The following is a 20,337-nucleotide window of genomic DNA, read 5'->3' on the forward strand; positions in this document are numbered from 1 at the left end:
TCCCGAGGGACACTGTGTGCGGTGCCGGAACAGGGCAGCACCGGGCCTGCCAGCTCGTCTGGCCATTTTGGGTTTTAATGTGGTTACCCACTGTCCTCCTCAGCTTCGGCCTGCGTCAGTCAAAGCCGCCCTTTGCAGAATAGATAAAAGCACACAAATGAGTACATCCCACCGGCTTTCTGTAAAAGCGCCCATTCGCAACCCTTTGTTGCCTGACAACTCAGGTGACCATCCTAGAGGGTGCGCGTGGTTCCAGCAACCCCTCGGTGCAGACCCAGTGTCGGGGACAGCCGCGGGGGGGTAGGTGGGCCGTGCCCAGGTCCCCTCCCAAAGCTAGTCGGGCCCGCCGTGGTTCCTTTTCAAGGACCCACCACCTGCCCGTCACTGTGCCTGGAGCCGCGTGTCCGGTTTTCTTCCCTCCAAACTTGTTGAGGCAGGTGGGGGCACCCACCCTGGTTTATTGGGAGTCACCAGAAGCCTCGTCCTAGATCCAAAACCTGCCGGGCAGCTCCTGCGGCCCCCTCGGCTGACGTGTGCTCTGTGTTGGGTACCAGGTGCCCGGGTGGCTTCTGTGCTGGAGACGTGGCCCAGCTCGGTTCTGGGGAGGGGAGTGGGCGTTCGGCTGGGCATGGGGGCTGCTCTCTTGCTAAGGGCCGGTTTCTCAGCCTGCCCCCTGCCCTGGGTCCTGGAGGGGGCAGGTCAAAGGGCCTCCCCCGCCGTGTCTGGGGGTGAGAAGGGGACGAGGCTAGTTCCAGGACGGCCCCACCCACATTCGGCCTCCCTTGGCAGTGCCCCCAAAGCCCTCCGCCTCGAGAGGTGGTCCTCTCGTTTCACAGTGGGGAAACGGAGGCTGAGCATCAAAGCTCCAAGCCGGGAAGCAGGCCCTAAGCCAAACTCGGCCGGCCCGTGGCATCGAGGGGGGCTGGCCTTTGGCCCTGCCACACCCCAGCATGGGGGCCTCTTACCATGTGGGGCTGAGCGAGGCCCTAAACGGGGCTGTGCCCGAGGGGGCTGGGGTCGCAGGGCCCCCTCCCATCCAGTTTATGGCTTCTCACTCCCGGGGGCCGCCGAAGGTCAGGGACAGCTGGCACGAGGCCAGGCGCTTGATGTCCATCAGTCTGTCTTACCTGCCAAGTGTTGGTTGTCCCGGGAAACGGGCAGGAGCAGCACCCACGCCAGGGTCCTAGGCCAGCTGCGCACCGTGGGCTCACACCCACCAGCCCCCTCCCTTGCTCTCCCAGCCGTGCCCCCTGCCCACGGCCCTCTCCACCCCCCGCCTCTCTGCCGTCCTGACCGGTGACCCGTGTCTGTCTTTCCTTCTCTCCCCCCAGGCTACGAGGGCGTGAGCGAGTTCTTCACAGACCTCCTGAACCACATCACCACCGTCCTGCAGGGCCAGAGCGCAAGCATGGCGGCGGCGGGGGGCGTGGCCCCGCTGCGGCACAGCAAGCTCCTGGCGGAACAGGCGGGCAGCCTGGCGGGCGAGCGGACGTGCAGCGCCAGCCCCGGCTGCTGCAGCAGCATGATGGGCCAGGACGCGGCCTGGACGGCGGAGGCGGGCGCGGGCGGCGCGGGCGGCCCCGCCAAGCTGCCGCACCAGAGACTCGGCTGCACGGCCGCCGTGTCGCCCAGCTTCCAGCAGCACTGCGTGGCCTCGCTGGCCACCAAGGCCTCCTCCCAGTAGCCGCGGAGCAGGACCCAGAGGGCGGTGCAGGGCACACCTGCCGGCAGGCAGCTCCCAGGAGCGACAGCTACGACTAAGAACCCCCAGTGATCTGATTCTTCCTTTTCTCTTCCCGGTTTTTAACCTGACTTCTGAGGTCGTGATCTGAACGAGGGGTGGGGGGGCAGGCGCGCCGGGGGCCTGTGAGTGGGCCATCCCGCCGCCTTCCCCTCTGCTGCCCTCTTTCCTGAGTTCACACGTGCTCGTGGTTTCAACACTAGGCCCGGACGGGAGGTGCGTGCGTGCCTGCGGCTGTGCGCGTGCCTGCGGCTGTGCGCGTGCAGATCCGCGCGTCCTGTCTGTCTGTTCCTGTCTGTTCGTCTCCCTGACTGCCGGGGGCCTGCCATCCGCCGCCCCCAGAGGAGGCTGCCTGGGCCAGGCTGGCCAGGGCCGCACAGAGGGAATGAACGGTTTCCCCTCCTTCCTCTTCTCTCCAAGCCTCCCCACCCACACCGACCCCTCCATGTCCTCCCCACTGCGGGTCTCCTCCGTGGCTCTGTGAGAGCGTGGCCAAGGTGGGCAGCAGACCCTCCGCAATAGCGTGACCCCGAGGAATCAAGAGGCCACAGCGGCCCTTGCCAGTTGCTGAGGGTCTCCGAGGCATCCTCGCAGTGGGGGTGGAGTTTCCCTGCAGGGGTGCTGCCGGCGACGTGCTCACTTCCCCAATATGCCGGCAGGGAAGGAAAAGGAAGCTTCCCCCGGCCCTGGGCTGGCTGCACCGATATGCCCCGGGCCGGCCGGGCCCCTCCGCACGTGTCCCTTGTAGCTCCGCTTAGAGGGCTCCTTCCCCTGACCTGGCCAGGACGCTGCCGGGCTCAGTGACTTGGGGCAGATGGTCCTGAGAGCCCGGGCCTCCATCTCTTCACGTCCGTCCAGGGGCCAGGCAAAACCAGAGAACTCCAGCCTGCGGTGCAGCTGTCCGCCTGGGGAGTTGTGTGGGAGCCTTTGCTTGTCGTGCCAGAGATTTGGGGTCCTTGTCCCCGGCAGGGGGAGGCTGCCCAGGAGGCCTGGGCCTGGGCACAGGTCACCCAGGGCAGCTGCGGGAGGCCGGGGGCCGGGCAGTGTGCTCGTTCACCCCTCCTGGCCCTTCCTCACCCGCCCACCTCTCCACGGTCATTGCCAGACCCCCTAAAGCAGCCGGGCGCGGGGTTGCTGCAGCCCAGAGGGGAGAGGAAACCTGCCCCCCACCCCTGCTGGCAGCAGACCGCTGGCTGGGTCCATCAGATCCGCCATCCAGAGGGGACTCAGTCCCACTGCTGGGACAGGACAGGCGAGTGGGCGCTTTGTCAGGCCCTGAGGATGTGGGCCATCGAGTGGCATGCACAGGACCCCTGTGTGTGACCGCATCGGAGCTGAAATAGGGCCATCCTGCGTGTCGTGCAGGGAGGACAGCCTGAGAGGCTGCTGGCTGGGGGCAGGCAGGGGTTTCGGGGAAGGAGGGGCCCAAGGCCCCCAGAGCCACCTCTGCCTCGGAGCTCGAGGGCCACCCACTAACCGTGTTTACACACCTTGAGCGTTGATCCCATTAAAACGTCTGCGTCGCCTTTTCCTAGTTCTCCCCCCGAGCCCCAGGGAAGTGGGACAGCGTGGCCAGCCTCTTGCACTGCTTTGTCTCCAAAATAAACTACTGAAATCAAACTGCATCCTACACTTGTTTACAGAACATTGCTTGAGTTCATTATGTCATGCAGTCTTTAAAGAAAATAAGTTCTATGAAACAACTTTACCTTTTTGGAATAAAATCCCGACCCCAACCTGCTGGGGGTCCGCATGGTGTGACACCAGGCCAGGGCCTGTGTTGGTTCCTGTGTGACTTCCGTTCGCTCCAGGTCACATTTAGTGCTCAGGCCCAGCTATCGGTGACTGCATTCCGGTGACTCGGGTTTTCCAGAGCCCTCATGCGGGTGGCAAGAGCTGGGTCCTTGCTTTTTTCTGGAAGTGGAAACCAAGCAGTAGAGTCTTGCTTTGGGACACCTGTTGGGCGCTTCGGAGTTCCCAGGCAGTGGGAGAGGGACCAGCCCACGTTCCAGGCGCCCCACGGGCCTCCCCCCCTGGCTGAATACTGTCCAGCAAACTTTACGATCACTAAAGGAGATTCATGGGGCTGTGCTGGGGGTCGCAGTGCAGGAGGGGCACCGAGGGCCGCCTGGCACAGGCCTCGGTAACGAGGGTGGGAGGACTGCTGCTCAGAATGTCGCCAGGCTGCATGCTGACCGCTTTGTCCCTGGATGTCATCCACAGAGTTGGTTTTCCTTTAGGTCACGTCATCCCCAGCCGTGGGGCTTTACTAAAACCAGTTTGGCCTTTGCAGTCTCTTCCCGGGGTGGTTTAGCAAAAGCAGATGCTGCATGGTGACGCGCAAACCTGGCACCCGATCGGGCCCTGCCGGCACGGGGGACCAGTTGGGACCCATCCCCGAACCTGTTTTCGAGTCTGTGGGCACTTGGGGCTGCCCTCCCGGCTGGTCTCAGGCCCCAGTGGCACTGGACCTTGGTGGTGGTCAGTGGATGCAGCAGACGAAGGGGTCTCCGCTGGGAGCAGGTGGCAGGACTGGGTCCTGGCTGAGGCCCTGGTGGTTTCGGAGGGGCCACCCGCAGTGTCTGGAGTGGGCACCCTGGACTGGGGCCTAAGGATGCCTTGACCGTGTTACAAAGCCCCAGCCACGGGCCAGGCCATGGCTGTGCTCCCCGAGAGCTGTCGTGGGGCCTTTGGCATCAAGGGGGGGTCTGGGTATTCACAGCGTGTGGGGATGGGCTGGGCCTGAAACCACCCTGCAGCACCTGCGGGAATCAGGCCCACCCTAGGCCCCACGGGGCTACGTGGGGTGGGCGCTAAGTGCCCTGCCTGTATCTGGTAAAAATTCCTTTCGCCAGCTGGGGACTGGTTTCGCATCAGGTTGACCGGCTGGTGGGAAGCCACATCATTTTTGAGCCAACTGGGGAAAACAGCTGAGTGGCTGTTGCCTGCTAGACAGCCCCTTGGCAATCAAGGCAGTTCGCATGTCCTTTTGTCCTTCCAACTCCAAAGCCTGGTCCTTGGCTCTCAGATTTGCCAACTGGCCACTGGCCACTGAGGGCTGTTGAATAGTTTCCCTGTCGTCCCTGCGGTTGGAATTTGCCCTCTATCCCCCCAGTAACTCCCAACCGTTCACCCAATGGGGTCCCCAACACCGCCCCTCTTTCCTGTGACAGCTTCTGAAGGACCCCGCAGACCCCAGAGAGCTTTTGCAGGGTGCTGGCTGGTGTGCTAAAGGAGCACAGCCCCTTCCGCCAGGGTTACTGGGAGGTGGAGAAATGTCTCACTCCTCAAGGAAGGTTCTGGGCCTGACCCCCTGGGGGCAGGCCAGCCTGAGCTGGAATGCCTCACAGGTCCCTCCCCCACCCCCCGCCCTGAGCCAGCGTCCTCCCACGGGAGCTCTCTCCATGCTTGTGCCCCCACCCTGCCACGGTGCCCGTGGGCCCCACCTTGCCCGGTGTTGAGAGGGAGCTGGGTGCTCTGACCGCTGGCTCGTGCGTGACACGTCCCGGCTCCTGCACGTCCAGGGCCCTCGCCCTTCTGTGACCAACAGGACCTTTGCAGAGCACCCGGGCCCTTTGTCGAAGTGGGTTACCTTTGCCCTTTACTTCCAGAGTGGTCCATAACCTGGCAGCGTGGAGGGGCCGTCTCCTTCCCCCAGCCTGACCCCTTCCTCTTTCCAGCCTGTGTGTGGCCACTTCCAAGCTCTGTGGGACCAGGCCCTCTCCGAGCGCACACTCCGGCAGCTGCTTGTGTGGAGATTTCAGTGTTCACCTGTCCATGTCAGAGTTGCCACTTGTTTCGTAACTCATGATATTCGCTTCAACCTTGTTCACCATTAACTTTTATCAGAATCCAGGCTGGTTTGTACTTAATTTGTGTACGTAAAAAAATATATATATCTAAGAATATATATACTGTATATAAAACATGGCTTCTGTAAAAAGTAAGACCCCTGTCCACTAGCTCTTTTGATTGGGTTCCATGCCTGCCCCATGTGAGTATGCTAATGCAGATGGCTCGTCTTTGCGATGAGACAAGGTGTCCCTGTGTCCTCTATCTGCTAACTCATCTCGGTAGCAGATGTTTGAATTTCTAACCATCGAGTGGAATGCAGTTAGGACTGTGTTTGTATTTTTTGTAACTGGAGGTGGAGAGAAGTACAAGACTGTCTCTTTGAAATACGTGTAAAAATAAACTGCTTGTACCACCGGCCCTTCCGAGGGTGTCCCTTTGCCTGAGGGGCTGGCAGCCCCTTGCCGGCCTCATGGGAGAGAGCCCGCAGCTGCCTGATTTGCAGCAGCGTCGCCATGCTTCCAGTTCTCTGTGCCTCTAGAACCCTCACCACATTGGTGAGGAGATAGCGTTCTCCCCACTTCACAGCCGAGGAATCAGGCTCTGCATGCTCACGCTCTCCAGCTCTAGTCCAACTGCACCTGCATGCTCGCCACTGACCAGAGCCTGCGCCCTTGGGAGCACGGTTCCCAAACCCCAGCTGCACTCCCGCCTGTTGAACGCGCGTTCATCTCTCTGGGTTGCTTTCGAAGGGGCCGATGCCCCAGGCTGGGCAGTGGACTTGAAGCCAGGGCCTTACCCACCCACCTCTGTGTGCCCAGGACTACCGGGCCCCCGGCCGCTACCCATCAGCGTGTGATGGACAGATGAGTGCTTGGCCCGATACTCAGGCGGTGGACACCGGGTCCATTCTGGTCCTAATCCTGCATGGGACCCTTCATTAAATAGTTTGCGCCTCACCCCTGCCTGTGACTTTGATGCGTCACTCCACCTCCTAAGCCTGAGTCTTCTCCAGAATGGCACTAGACCTGCTGTGCTGTAAGCATCTCTGACGCCCCCGGTGCACATGTCAAGTATCAGGTCAGAGGTCAGGGCGGACGTACACAGAGAGGACCACGACAGGTGCCTGGGGCTGTCTGGGTCTCTAACCAGGTCAGGGCCATCGGGACCAGGAGATCTGGGTGCAGAAGGCAGAGGCTGTTTCCCAGACCGGCCGCTCCCCTGCCTGGCCCAGCCCCGGTGTGGCTGGGGGAAGGGGGAGGAGGAAGGAGCACTGGGGCTCGGCCCTATTTAGTCCCCCCACGCCCTCGGAGGCAGGTGTCAGCCTCCCCACTTGGCAGGTGAGGAAACTGAGGCGCAGAGGTGCAAAGTCTCTTGCCCCAAATCCCACAGCTAGGAAGCGGCCCAGAAAGGAGTGGCCCCCGGGGCACTGAACGTCCACTTCGCCTTTTGGCCCCATCCAGCCCGTCCCACCCCACTCTGAACCAAGAAGGAGAAAATGCTGGAAGGAACCCAGAGAGAGCCCAGAGCAGGTTTATTCTTCCTTCGATAAGCTTTATACAGAAGATAGTATAGTCAGGAGTTCTCAGCTTTCATCCAAAGGTCAGACGTTACTGCAGACATAGCCGAGGGATCCGGTGGTGGACAGGAAATGTCGAGAAAGCTGCCTGTGCTCAGAGAGGATAACCGATGCTGAAAGTTGTGCAGCCTGCCCTGCAGCCTTGCAGACGGACATGCCGGGGCAGGGGTCAACAGTGGGGGGGAGAAGGGCATGGGGGCAACAGGGCGGCCTGGGCTGGGGGGCAGGGAGGCCGCCCCCCTACCGGAAGCAGCGCCCGGGTCGCCTGGGAAGCGCGGAGCCAGGACCCCGGGGTGCCTTGGGCCGGCCGGCGCCTCAACCCCGGTGCAGGGCCTGCAGCTGACGGGCCACCTTCTCCAGTTCCGCCTCGATGGCCAACAGGCTTTCCAGCTCCTGATCCTAGGAGACAACGTCAGGGATTCAGGCAGGAGCCACCCAGGAGCCCCGGATATTAGCAGGACACAGACTCCACCAGACCAGAGTGCCGCTGGTTAGCTGTGTGGCCTTGGGCTGGTGGCTTGGCCTCTCTGGGCTTCGGGGGCCTCATCTGATGGGGCTGGCCTACTCTGAGGGTGAGGGAAGCTGGCAGCCTTGACCCACCGCCCCAGGTGGCCACTTATCCAGGACCCCTCTCCCTGAGCACGTGCAAATGAAGCCCTCAGAGCTCTGCGCCCCCAGGCCCAGACATGGGTGACGGCTCCCGTGGGAGGTCAGGCCTGCGTTTCAGGACTGTCTTCGGGGGCCCGCGACCCCCGTGTGGACCTCCTGCTCGGTGTAGCCTTGACCCCTGACTCCAGTGGGGGTGTGGGGGCTCCCGGGGTGGTTCAGGGGACCTGCCCACGAGCCCTGCTCTGGGGAGGCCACCTCCACGGCCTTGACCTGGGGTCGCCCCCCTGGGTCCCTGCCAGATTCCAGGCTGGGGGAGGAACCCCCCGCCTGCGGCAGCACCACCCAGGGTCCAGTCGCCGCAGATGCGGATGTGGGTTGCCATGGAAACAGGGCCCTAGCCGTGTGATTTCCACGAAGCCGGGGCCATTTCCACGGAGGTGCCCACCCCCCCGTCCACCGACTCGGGGGTCTGGCCAACAGCCTCGTGACGGGCACAGAGCAGGGAGGGGCTGCTGTTTCCTGTAGCCCCTTCCCCTCCGGGTTCTGGGGCCCTCTCCTTCTTAGGCTGCCAGCAAGACCCCCGCTCCAGGGAGCCCAGGCCCAGCCCGAGAGCGCGCCAGGGCCTGAGGAAGGGGCCGCGTCCTCTTCCTGGTGGGTCAGCGTGAGCTCCCTGCCCCTTGTAGGGCCCTGGCACCCTCCTGGGCACTGAGCACGGACCACGTGCCCCCGAGACCTCCTCTGGTCCATGGTGGTGTTGCCCGCCCCTCCTGCGGGGCTGGGTCCTGGCACCCTGCTGGGTCTCCCAAGGAGCCGTGTGTGCCCAGGTTTCCAAAGCGCGTGCGTGGCCCGACCACGGTAAGGAGGTGAGCAGAAAGAACTCCTTCCTTTTACTCCACAAACCGGGGAGAAGCGGAGTGACCTGCCCAAGGCCATGCAGCCAGGAGGAGGGTCAGGGCATCCGGCACAAGTCCGGGTGTCCCACCCCTGCAACGTCCAGCTGCCCTGCCCCCCACCCCGCCTTCAGGAACAGGAAGCAGGGCCCGAACCTGGGAGGGGGGGGCTCCTGGGGGGTCAGGAGAGGACACGGCCCAGCCACCAGGGAGGTCTCCCCAGGTCATCCCTGTCCTTCGGTGCCCCACCCCCATGCCTTGCAGCTCTCAGAGTCACGGGGGCCCTGGCTCCCCCGGCCACCCACCCTGCGGAGGACAAAGTCACAGCCAGCACCTCTGGGAACCAGCTCAACTCACCACCTCTCCCATCTGCCCTCTCCCGCCGCTCAGGTCATCGGCCTGTCCAGCCAGCTGGTCTGGGAACCTGCTGTGGGTCCAGGTCCCCTGGCCACAGTCCCAGAATTCCGAGGGGCCCGTGTTCCCTCCGTGGGGCTGGAGCCACATGTTCTGGGCGCAGCTGCGCCCACCCCCCCAGCTGGCCCACCCTCCCAGGGCCTGGCGCCACACCAACCTCGGGCCTGCGGTTGGCGCTGCCCTCCTCCTCTTTCTTCTCCTCCAGGTAGCCGCGCCCGGGGAGGGGTGGGCCCACCTCGCCGCTGTCCTCCCGGGAGGACGGCCTCCAGCCTCGGCGCAGCTGCGGCCCGGGGCGCCCAAAGGCGTAGGCCCGGGTGCGGAGGGCGAGCCTCATGGACCGGTCAGGGTCGTCCTCGTCTTCGTCCTCCTCCTGCCGCTTCTCAGCCGTCAGCTCCTTGGCCAGCTGGTCCATCTTGCTCCATCGCTTGGCGTCCTCCCACTCCTTAGAGGGCCGCTCCTCCTCCTCCGCCTCCCGCTCCAGCTCCCTGCTCTTCCCGCCCCGAAAGAGGCCTTGAGGGGCCCCTGCCGTGTCCTCCTGCTCCTGCTCTCCCTTCTCCTCGGGGGGCTGAGCCACCTCCGCTCTAGTCTTCCCGGCCCCGTCCAGGGCTGGAGCCTCGGGCCGACCTAGAGCAGATGGTGGACAACACAGGACGATGAGGGAGGACCCGCCACCTGCCCTGGACTCTGCCACTGCCCAGCGGTGGCCGCAGACCCGGCCTCTCCCCACTTGGAGGGAAAAGCAAGTCCCTCTCCATGCTCAGGTGTTTGCAGCCTGCCGCTTCCTTTAGCTCCCTCAGCCCCGGAATCCCTGGACTGGCCTGGGGTGCCCTGCTGCAGAGTGGGGGCAACCCTGACATGAGGGGCCCCAGCCCAGCCTGCTCCCACTGGCTCTGCTGTCCCTCTGTTCCCAAAACCCACCCACCTACCCTGGAAAGCTCCTCCCATCTCCTGGGTGGGGGGCTGTGTGGAAGAGCGAGAGGTGCATGGTTTTAGAGTTAGACAGACCTGGGTTGGAATCTCAGCTGTTACGACGTTAGCTGTGTGACCTTGGGCGAGTTACTTAACCTCACTGAGCCTCAGTTTCCCCCCTGCCGACACCTCTCAGGGTGATGTGAAGGTGGGACGGGATCCTGGATGAGCCCTCCCCCTCCGCCGCCCCTCCCCAGCACTCAAGGGGCCTCGGTCATCATACAAACCTTCCTCACCCCTCTGGGTCTCCTTGGAGCCGAGGCTCGGGTGGGGGTTCAAGGCCACAGCGAGACCTTCTTCCCCGGGGATGGCCTCCTCTCCAGCCTCCACCTCCTCCTCCCCTCTCTCTGCCTGCTGGCCGCGCTCCGTGCCCAGGCTCTTCTCTGAGTCCAGCAGATCCTGTGGGACACCCTCACTGCCCGCCTGGGCTGGGGGGCCTTTGGGTTTCTGATGGGGAAGGCTGGTCGGGGGGTCGGCGTTCGCAGCCTCCTCCGCCCCGGGGAGCTGGTCGTCCTGCTCGGTCTTGGGCCCCTGCCAGGGCTCTGGGAGTGCCGGGGGCCTGGCTTCCTCTGTGGCTCCTCCGTTCTTCCCTGCCTCTTCAGAATCCCCCCGTTTCTCTGCGGCATCCTTGGGGGACACCTCTTCTGCTGCTTCTGCAGAAACCACAGAGCAAAGTCAGGCCCTGAGGACAAGGCTGCCTGCGGAGTCACCCCAGAGGCCAGTTTAGCTATTACTCGCTGGGGCTCTTGGCTTCCAACCAAGCCCACCCTATGGCCCCTACGGCAGAATTTGGGCTCCTCCTCCCGTGTCTGTGTCAAACTGAGTACAATTCGACTGTTTTGTTCTTGTCATTCTGCCTCTTAAAACAGGATCTGATAAACAACAACAACAAAAACAGTCCTTGAAAATGACCCCAGAGATGAAACCCTGAACTGAAAATTTGGACAGCTGATGAAATGCCGTGTGATCTTGGGCAAGTCCCTTAACCTCTCTGTGTAAAGTGCACCATTACTGCAAATTCCTTCTCCCTTCATGTGGGGCTGCTCTGCCTTCACCATTCCCATGAAAGCACTCCGCTCCTCCATATTTGTAGGGCTTCATCAAAAGGTCCTTCCTCGTGGCTGCCCTGAAGACAGCATTGTAAGTTGCAGTAATCCCACTAAGTTCATTCTACTCTTGGAACTTCACAGGGACTGCAGGTAAAAGGTGCTCCCATGTCCACTTTACAGAAACTCACACTGATCCTTAGGAAAGTACAGTGATGTGCTCAGAAGAGTTGAGCCTCAAACCCAAGCCTCCAAATGTCAAGTTCAGGGTGCTCTTTGCACTGGCAATTGGCTGCCTGCCCAATGAAAGCGTCTGGCACACCCATGCTACCCCACTGCACCCTGCCAGGCATCCACAGTTGATCGTTCTCATGAAGCTAAGATGTGGGAGTCCATGGTGCCCCCAAGGAGTCACTAGAAGGCACCTGGGCCATGCCTGCAGACTTCCCTCTTAGCTGCAGATGCTAGAATCACGAGATCCTGGCTCCAGGAAACTGGACTTCGATATGCAAAGAACAGACGCTGCAGGGGCAGTGAGTGGCTGTTGCCAGGCAGCGAGGACAGGTATCAGAGCATCGTGTTGACCCCCTAAAAGCTCTTTGGTTGCAAGGAAGATGATCCAAGCTCACTGAGTGCTTCACACTTACTCTTCTGGGGACCTCCAACTTGTCTGTTCTAAGGTACCACCAAATTCCAGGAGGGCAGGCTTGGGAGGTGGGGGAGAGGGGGATCTGCTGCAGTGGTCCCTACGTGGGCCCAGAGTTGAAGCCGCCCACTGCCATGTCAGAAATGTCCTGCCAGGCCCCTGCGGGGTGGAAGGGACTGACGCAGGGGTTTGGAGTGTGACAGATCCAGACCCTCCAGTTTGGCAGTTCATCATCATGGAAACTCGGCCCAAATACTTACCCTCTCTGGGCCTCAGTTTCCCCATTTATAAAGTGAAGGCAATAATGTCTACTGTACAGGGAGGGCCTAAAGAAGGGGCCCCTGGCTCTCAGGAATGCACCCCTGTAACCACTGCTCTCACTGCCCTCCTCCCTCCCCGGCCTCCGGCCCAGCCGCCAGCACTGACCCTCCAGCCTGGCCTGGTCATTCCGGTCCTGGAGAACCTCCGAGAGCTCATCTTCAAAGCTGCTGTGTTTCTTCTGCTGATGAGCCCTTTCCTTGGCACCTGATACGAGAAAAGGAGGAAAAACAGACAAAGCAAAACCATGTGGCCAGAGTCCAGCCCCGTGTACCTAAGAGAGGGAAGGCCTCTGCTTCCTCATCTGTCAACTGGCCGCCAGGTTCTGGGCCTGCCCAACGAGAGGCTGGGGGACCAAGAGCCTGCACAGAGGGAAGGGTTGGCTGCCCCGGCTGGGGCCCATCAGGAGGCCATGCTCCCTCACCAGACTCAATTTCTCCTCTAGGAAACAAGAGCAAGCCCTTCCCTGCTGCCTCACAGGGCAACAGAGGCTCTGAGAGAGGTCCAGGGGCAGGACCCCGCTGGCAGCTCGGGGACCCCTGCAGTGGGAGGTCCCTATGACTGCTTGTCCTCCCATGGGGCCCTGGACTCAGGCAGCCCCAGCTCCTCCTGGACCCCAGACTCCAGGCCCTGGGGAGAAGGCCCAGCCCCACGCTTACATCTGAGCCCAGGGCAGGTACACGGCCCCGTCTCCCTGCACCCACCCCCAGGCTGCCGCCGCTGCCACTGCCTTCACCTGTACCCGGTTCCTAACTCTGCAGCTGGTGGTGATTTTGTGTCCATGATGAGAACTTCCGGGGTAGCAAAAGGAGCCTGCCACGGTGGCTGTAGGCCAGGGAGTAGCCCCTGCTCTAGCCTCAGATGGACCTGGACCTACCCAGGACTCTTTTAGAAAACAGTAATAAACCTATGAACATGGCTTATATTGAATATACTCTTGCATATGTGCGTATATACAGATGTGTCAGGACTCATTGCTCTTTAACAGTCTCTATGGCATTAGGTTTAATTATTTGAATGTAATAAGTAGCCATTTCATATTTAATTTTAAAATTATTACAATGTAATAAAATATTTAATGTTTAGTTAAAAAGACAACAGCAACCAGGGTCAACGATGATGCCATTAAAAATGTGGTGATGGTAGCCTCAGCCTGGCCCAGACCTACTATGTGCCAGGCACTCGCCTCATCCTCCCGACAGACAGATGGGGGGGTGTTTGCCTTCCAGGCTGGCTGGCGGGGGAGAGGAAGAACGGTGAATGGTGCGTTAACTCGGAAGGGCCGGGGGATCCCTGCCACTGATGAGTCTTACTCGCCTCCTCCCCAAATCTCCCTCCATTCTGACACATGGCATGGCCTGTCCCAAAGGCCTTGGCGCAGGGGCTTCCTGGGATAGGAGAAGCCTTCTTGTGTGTCATCCCACTCGAGACACAAGTCCTGCCCTGAAGATGCAGGATTCATGCTTGAGGGCCTATGGCCAGGGAGAGGTGCAAGGGTGCCAGTGGCCCAAATAAATGACCACTTCCCACAGGGAGTCAGCCAGGGGCAGGTGCGGGGCCACCTGGTGTGGTTTTCTACCACGCCAGGGCAGGGCTCTGTGCCTGGAGCTGGGCATCAGCCGAACCCCTCCATTCCAGAGTCCTGTCCAGGCTCCGCTTGAATATCCTCAGTGACAAGGAGATCATTACCTCTCAAAGTCACTCCATTCCCATCAGTGGATTTTCCTAGACTCTTAGAAAAAGGGCAGACCTCTTCCTGAGAATCCAGCCTGCAAGCAAGACCCTTCTCTCATCTTTCCTCAGAGCAGAAGAAGCTCATAAAGGAAAAGGGGTCCCTCCTCTCTCCTAGAGATCAATTTACTTTTCACTTAACAGAAGGAAGCAGAATCTCTCTTCTATCTAGTCTTGAAAGTCTTGAAAGACCCATCCATGCAGCTGGTCAAAACTTGATTGCTTGGTTTGAAAAACTGTGTCCTGTCCACTCATGACATCCACTTATTCATCACGTGGCTGCCCACCACAAGTCTAAGTGTCCAGAGGCTGTCTTAGGCGCTGGGCATTGAAATGGCTAGAATGGGAGTGACCATGACATATTAGGAGAGCTGCAGCTGGTCTTGGCATGATCCTACCTCACTGTGAGACCTTGGACGAGTCACTCAACCTCTCTGGGCCTTGATCTCCTAATCCATATCAAAACAGACTGGACCAGGTGGCACAGTTATATCCCATGCACCACCTTTACACTCCATAGTTGAAGTAACTGAGTGTCAGAGAGATACAGGATCTTGCTCAACCCTCTACCCTGATTTTCTGATTCTCAGCTATTGGAACTGACCCAGAATCATGTGCAGTGGCTGGAAAATACCTTGGAGAGCGAGGTCTTGGAGCTCCTTCAGTAAATTCTGATGTCGCAAGATGGAAAGGATCCGCTCATCTGCAATGAGGGAGAGTCGTTACGGGTGATTTCCAGAGAACAGTCCAGAAAGAGAGTCAATCAGTGTTTTCAGCTGAGCACAAGAAATATATTCTGCAAACTCAAAACCTGGATGTCAGCAGCCAGATTTGTTCTTGAGATAATACTTTTGAAAATATCTCCATTCCAAGGTTTTGATCCGCTTTCTACTAGATGAGCAGGGTCAGATACTGCCCCAGCCCTCGGCCAAGGTACAGCAGCCCCTGAGGATGAGGCAGTGGGGTCTCTAAATACAACACATTTTCCCCATCTCCATGCCTTTGCTCATATTGGCCCCTCCACCTGGAGGAATCTTCCTCCGTTTCTCTACTGCTGATTTCTTATTTTTCTTCTAAACCCAACCCAAATGCCACTGGACCCATCCATGCAGCTGGTCAAAACTTGACTGCTTGGTTTGAAAAATTGTGTCCTGTCCACTCATGACATCCACTTACTCATCACGTGGCTGCCCACCACGAATCTAAGTGTCCCGAGGCTGTCTTGGGCACTGGGCATAGAGCACCCACTATCCTTGTCACATGGAGCTCACATTCGGGTGGGCCTGCTTTAGCCCTGGTTTCATTCTGCTCAGAATTCTGGTTAGCTGTTTCCATAGCTGCTCCCCTCTGCTGGACTGTAAGTTCTAGGAGCAAGTCTAGGACCACGACCCCTTCATCACCTGACACCCCTCGGTGCCCAGTGCAAGGCAGGCACTCAGTCAGTTACTACAGAATGCAATCAAAAGCCACAAGCCCATCTTCTTGACTCCCAACCCAGCAGGCAGCAGTACCTGACCCCCAACCTCGACCCCTCACCTCCTCGGAGCGTTTCGTAACACTCCTGGCTGACAGGCATGGGGCTGGGCTTGGAGAGTGTGTCAGAGATAACCTCCACGATGCACTTCATCACCTGGGAAGAGAACGGGGGCAGGTTGGGGCTGATTTGGGCAGGCAGTTCAGCTCCTGGAAGCTTTGCAGATTTCTAAGGAGGGGCAGAGGGGCACTTTTGCTTTTGTCTTTAGGAGTCCAAAGATAACTGGCTTAGGGGTCCAGCTCTTCTTTCTTAGCCAGCAATAATAGCAAAAATAAGAGCAACCCCTTCTATGGCGCTAACCATGTGCCAGGAACTCCCATCGCAGGGCCAGCAGGTTTCTCTAAGGTTGACCATGGTGGGGGTGTGGGTGGGGGATGGGGATCTGGTATCTTCTCAAATCCAAGCAATGTTTCTCTAAATATGGCGAAACTGTCCCTGGACATCAGAGAGATGTCCTGCAAGGACACTTGAGTTCTGTAGGTGTCCAAAATGTCGTCTTCTCCAGGATGCCCTTCTGAACTGCTCAGAGAACAAATACCTTCCCTGGCTCTGCCCTGTCTAGAAGAAAGAGCTAGTTCACTGTCCTCGAACCCCAGTGTTGTCACATGCAGGGAATGATGACCTAAGAGTGTGGCTCCATATTCACCTATGGGACAAGTTCCTGGCTGGATTTTGGGTACACACTGGCTACATCTGGGTGCCCATCCCAGACCAACATCAGCTGTATCTCTGAAAGTCTTGTCCACTGCCCAGTGAAGTGCTGTGGTCAAGGCGGTACTTGATAAATGGTTGACTTTTGATGACGGAGTTAACGGTAGTATGGTATCCTGTATGGTATGCTGTATAATCTTGGGCAAGTTACTTAACCTCTCTGACTCTCAGTTTCCTTATTTGTAAAACAGAAGTGAGAATACCTGCTGGACGGCCCTCCCAATGTGATGAGGTGTAGATGGTCAAACACTCTATAAAGCATGATGTGTCACAAGCACCCGGACCTGCTTCAGCTGGCTGGAGTTAGGTGGAGGAGCAGGCGGTGTCAGACATGCAACAGGCAATGGTGGCAGGGACTGAGGGGGTGGAAAACTCTGTCTATGGGGTGGCAAAGCAACCGGCCCAAGGATTCTGGCAACCAAACTCTACAGTGTGTGTAGTCACAACATCCTCTGATGGAACATTTCAGGTACTAACCAGCTGCTCTAATGTCCCTGACTCTAGGCTACTGAGCATAATATGATAATCAAAGGATCTCTCAGGAGGGCGCTGGCAAGAAGGATCCTGCAGCCTTATCCTACAGATCCCTGCAACCCCAGACTCTGCACTGGGCATACCAGATAACCACCATTGCATGTAGACAGATTGTGGGAGAGAGGAATTTGGTATGGGTCCCCAGGGGGACTGGGAGCTCAAGAAGGGAAGCTCTAGGAATAATGCTGACCATTTATTGAGGATCTGCCAGGCACTTCACATCCATGATCCTACTTCTCAAAACTTCCTTCAAGGGAAATACTACTACAGGTGAAAAAGTGGAAGCTCAGAGAAGTTAAGGAGTTTTCCCCAGGTCATATAGCAGGAATGAATGCAGAGATTTAAATTAGGGTCTTTTCTGCTACTAGAAAACTAGGAATATAATTGGTCAAATGGAGGTTGAATGCACTTGGATGCTTTGGGTTATAACTGTGATCTCTCTGGAATGAAACAAAACAACCCCGGGAAAGGAAGAGAATGGAGTTTTCTCTGAACCTCAAGTGGAGGTATCTGTGAGCACCAGAGACTGGGAAAACAGCCTCAGCTCAGATATGAGTGAATTTCAAACACATGCCCAGGACGGAGTGTCTCTTGCTGGCCAGACAACCCCCAACAATACCATCAAGGCCCTTGCCTGGGCAACCAACACCATCATCCTAAGTGGCCAAGAACCAGCATGCAAGTTTTTGTAGTGGCGCTTCGGGGAAGCAAGGGTCTTAGTGCCTGGGAGGTGGGGGTGTTGCTGGCAGAGCCCTGGGGGGACAGGAAGTACAAAGGGGGAGGCCAGACCAAGGCATGTGAAGGCAGTTGTCACACATCAGCCATCACAGCCAGAGGACCTGGGCCCTTAGCCCAGCAGGTAAGACACAGGTCCTGTCAGGCTGCACACCCAGGTCAGAGAACCCTGGGGAAGTCTCCACAGCAGGAAGGCAGGGAGATCAAGGCATCTTTGATGTCTTCTTTTTGCAGGCTGTCCCCAGACACAGCAGCCGCAGTGCTGGCTCTTGGCTTTATGCCAACCTCACTCCTGCAGCTGCCCAAGAATTGGCTTGAGGTGTGCCCTGGGGCCCCCCACCCCCATCGCGGGGCATCCCCGGCTCTCCATCTTACCTCTGTGTCCCCTTTATTCATCGGGCTGTTCACAGGGAGGGCAATGACTGGGAAGGAACAGAGAGGGCTGGGGTCACTGCTCTGCTCCAGTGGGACCCCGGTCCTTTCTGGTGGGGTTCATTAGTTCACCGCAGCGTGCCCCCTCAAAGCTTCTCCCCAAATGAGAGGCTGGGGTTGATTTCTTTTCCCTTCCCTGGCTGCAGCCCCCAGGGGGTGGCCCCCAGAGGCTGCACTGAGAGGCCTGAACCCTCCCCTTTGGGGAAATGCCTGCTTGGGAAGGGGTGTGGGAGCTGAAGGCAAGTTCTATGAAAACAAAGCCAATGGCTGGGGTGGGATTGGAATAGGGGAAAGAGGCAGAGAGAGGGAAAGAGACTCCAGAGGTGATAGAAGAAAAAGAGGTGGGGACAAGGATGGAGAAAGAGGGATTGAGAGGTGATATGGAGAGGTAGAAGTCAAGCGCAGAAGGACATGGATAGCAGAGAGGGAGGATGGAAGAGGGAGAGAAGGCGAGTGAGTAGCAGCCCTCCCATCGCCCCCCAGTGACCTTGGCCGGCCACGGCGCGGTGCCGGCGCTGACCCTGGTGCAGCCGAGGCGCCGAGCCCAAACGGGGGATGGGGGCACGAGGGGACCCTGCCCGGGAGGATCGGGAGTCAGGTCCTAGGAGTCTGTCCGCGGGTCCTGGGCGGAAGCCACACTGAGGGGCCAGGCGGAGGTAAGGTGCTCTGTCCGCGGTGCTGAACACGCACGGCGCCGGAAGGGCAGAATGAGAAGGAGCGCGGCGAGGCGCGACGCTCGGACCTCGGAGCACCCAGGGGCCGGCAGGGACTCCGGAGCGCCTCTTCTCCGAGTCCCCCTTCCGCCCCACCCCCCAAGCCCCCGCGCTCGCTCACCTCGCCCGGCGCAGAGCAGAAGCGCCAGGACAGCCGCCGAGCGCATGGCGAGCCGCGGCGCGGAGCAGCTGGCAGGTAAGGGCCGGGCACCGGGGAGAGGTGCGGGGATGGGCGGGCTGGCCGGCGGCGGGATCGCAGCGTTTCTGCGTGCGTCGGTCTGTCGGCCCGCGAACCACCGACTTCACTGGCTTGGGCACTGCAGCAGCAGCAGCGCCCGCGCGCCCAACTTATATAGTCCCAGGCCCCGGAAATGACGTCAGCGGGCCGCCCCCTGCCCCCGTTGGCCCACCCCCTAGGGGTCCGGCCACCACCTCCAGCCTCACCTCTTGCTGCCTCTGGTCCCCTTCGCTTCCGGCTCTTGGGTCAGGTTGGGAAGCCTGCGTCTGACTTCCTAGAGGTGGAGCCTGGGGGCTGCGGGAGGGCGTGTGTATGAGGGGTTTGGCTGACTCCATTGTCATAGTGGACCCGATATCTTAGCAGTTTAGCACCAGCTGGCCTCATATAAAGTCCCTCCTCTTCCTGCCTCCCCACCTCTGCTCCCCATCTGCTGCTGCTGTTTAATACTTCCTGCCCCATGCCTGTGTCCACTCCTGCCCCCAACAGAGAACGTGGAGGGAGCTCACAGGAGACCCAAGTGACTCCATGCATTCATTCATTCAACAATGATTGGTTAGGCACCTGCTTTGCTTAGAACACCTTAAGAAGAGCACTCGGTTGTTTCAGGTGCTAAGGATACAGCAGTAAACAAAACAAAAACTGGGTCCATATGGAGCTTGTATTCTAGAGGGTGACTTCATACAATGAATAGTAAAGAAGTAAATGCCTGGTATGTCAGGTGGCAACAAGTGCTGCGGATAAAAACAAAGCAGGGAGGTGCCCTGCACTCACCGCTGCCCTGCCGCCCCTCCTTCTCCTCAGTGCCACAGAGGGGGAGCCCAAGCTGCCACGGCCCCCACCACTGGGTACCGTGCTTCTGGAGTTACAGTGAATGATGAAGTAATCAAAGTTTTTAACCACATGAAAGTAAAGAAATCGACACAAGAGGAGATCAAAAAAGAAAGCAGTTGCCTTCTGTTTAAGCAATGACGAAAGACAAATGATCGTAGAGGAAGCAAAGCGGATCTTAGGGGGGACGTTGGTGACACTGTAGAGGACCCCCACACATCATCTGTGAAGTTGCTACCTCTGAATGATTGCCAATGTGCTTCCTATGATGCCAAATATGAAACAAAAGAGTCTGAGAAAGAACATCTAGTATTTCTACTTTGAGCTCCTGAAAGTGTACCTTTAAAAAGTAAGATGATTTATGCTAGCTCTAAAGATGCCATTAAAAAGAAATTTACGGGTTTTAAACATGAGTGGCTAGGATGATATTAAGGACTGCTCAACACTTGGACAGAAATTTGGAGGCAATGAGTAGTTTCACTTGAAGGAAAACTCTTATAAAATGACAGTCAGCTACCATCTCGGTCTTAAGAAGCTTCAATTTCTCAGTCAATTGGAATACTACTAGGTTTTTCTCTCTCCCTTCCCTCTGGGCCCTTCCAACACAAGGAACACAGGAGATATCATTTATTTTAAGTAGCCTATTAGTGATGGCCATTAGATTGTTTAATACAGCTAGTTTTATGTAAAACAGTAAAATGCTTGCCCATCATACTTAAGCCAAAACAGTTGGATGGATGCCTCCCTCGCAGCAAGCACTACAATGAATGTGAATGCCAATGTGAATAGCTTAGAATTCTGCAAAGGGTAAACTAATTGAATGCCTTGAAAGTGTTATCCACTGGTCAGATGGTAAACTTTTTCAGTATTATTTATA

At 58.4% G+C, this 20,337-nt stretch overlaps 2 protein-coding genes across 5 annotated transcripts in view; one reads left to right on the forward strand and one right to left on the reverse strand.

Annotated features, from left to right (window-relative positions):
* The window catches only part of ITPK1 (inositol-tetrakisphosphate 1-kinase), a 176,737-nt gene extending 170,784 nt beyond the window's left edge, over positions 1 to 5,953 (forward strand). For both annotated transcript variants that reach the window (XM_058292392.2, XM_058292397.1), the window contains exon 10: positions 1,332 to 5,953. In XM_058292392.2, coding sequence (XP_058148375.1) covers positions 1,332 to 1,684 — 353 coding nt within the window. In that variant the 3' untranslated portion in view covers positions 1,685 to 5,953. The remainder of the gene's footprint in view (positions 1 to 1,331) is intronic.
* Positions 5,954 to 7,050: 1,097 nt separating this feature from the next.
* Positions 7,051 to 18,721, reverse strand: CHGA (chromogranin A). 3 transcript variants are annotated; one of them, XM_004475518.5, is made up of 8 exons: positions 18,516 to 18,721; positions 17,625 to 17,671; positions 15,272 to 15,365; positions 14,370 to 14,438; positions 12,113 to 12,211; positions 10,222 to 10,647; positions 9,183 to 9,649; positions 7,051 to 7,511 (listed from the first exon to the last, which is right to left on the reverse strand). In XM_004475518.5, the coding sequence occupies exons 1-8, from the start codon at positions 18,559 to 18,561 to the stop codon at positions 7,428 to 7,430; spliced, it is 1,332 nt and encodes a 443-aa protein (XP_004475575.1). In that variant the 5' UTR covers positions 18,562 to 18,721; the 3' UTR covers positions 7,051 to 7,427. The 3 variants fall into 3 exon arrangements, with proteins under 3 accessions (XP_004475575.1, XP_004475576.1, XP_058148381.1); XM_004475519.5 differs by having other exon boundaries at positions 7,337 to 7,511; positions 10,231 to 10,647; positions 18,516 to 18,655; XM_058292398.2 differs by lacking the exon at positions 10,222 to 10,647 and having other exon boundaries at positions 7,337 to 7,511; positions 18,516 to 18,655.
* Positions 18,722 to 20,337: the final 1,616 nt, after the last annotated feature.

This window comes from Dasypus novemcinctus, chromosome 3 (genome assembly GCF_030445035.2).
Source record: "Dasypus novemcinctus isolate mDasNov1 chromosome 3, mDasNov1.1.hap2, whole genome shotgun sequence".
Taxonomy (NCBI): domain Eukaryota; kingdom Metazoa; phylum Chordata; class Mammalia; order Cingulata; family Dasypodidae; genus Dasypus; species Dasypus novemcinctus.

Bases quoted from the DNA above. Each gene is read 5' to 3' on its own strand.
- CHGA (XM_004475518.5), bottom strand. From the start codon at position 18,561: ATGCGCTCGGCGGCTGTCCTGGCGCTTCTGCTCTGCGCCGGGCGAG. The intron at 17,672-18,515 runs GTGAGCGAGCGC...GTTCCTTCCCAG, and splicing joins TCTGCTCTGCGCCGGGCGAG to TCATTGCCCTCCCTGTGAAC. The intron at 10,648-12,112 runs GTCAGTGCTGGC...TGGTTTCTGCAG, and splicing joins TGACCAGGCCAGGCTGGAGG to AAGCAGCAGAAGAGGTGTCC.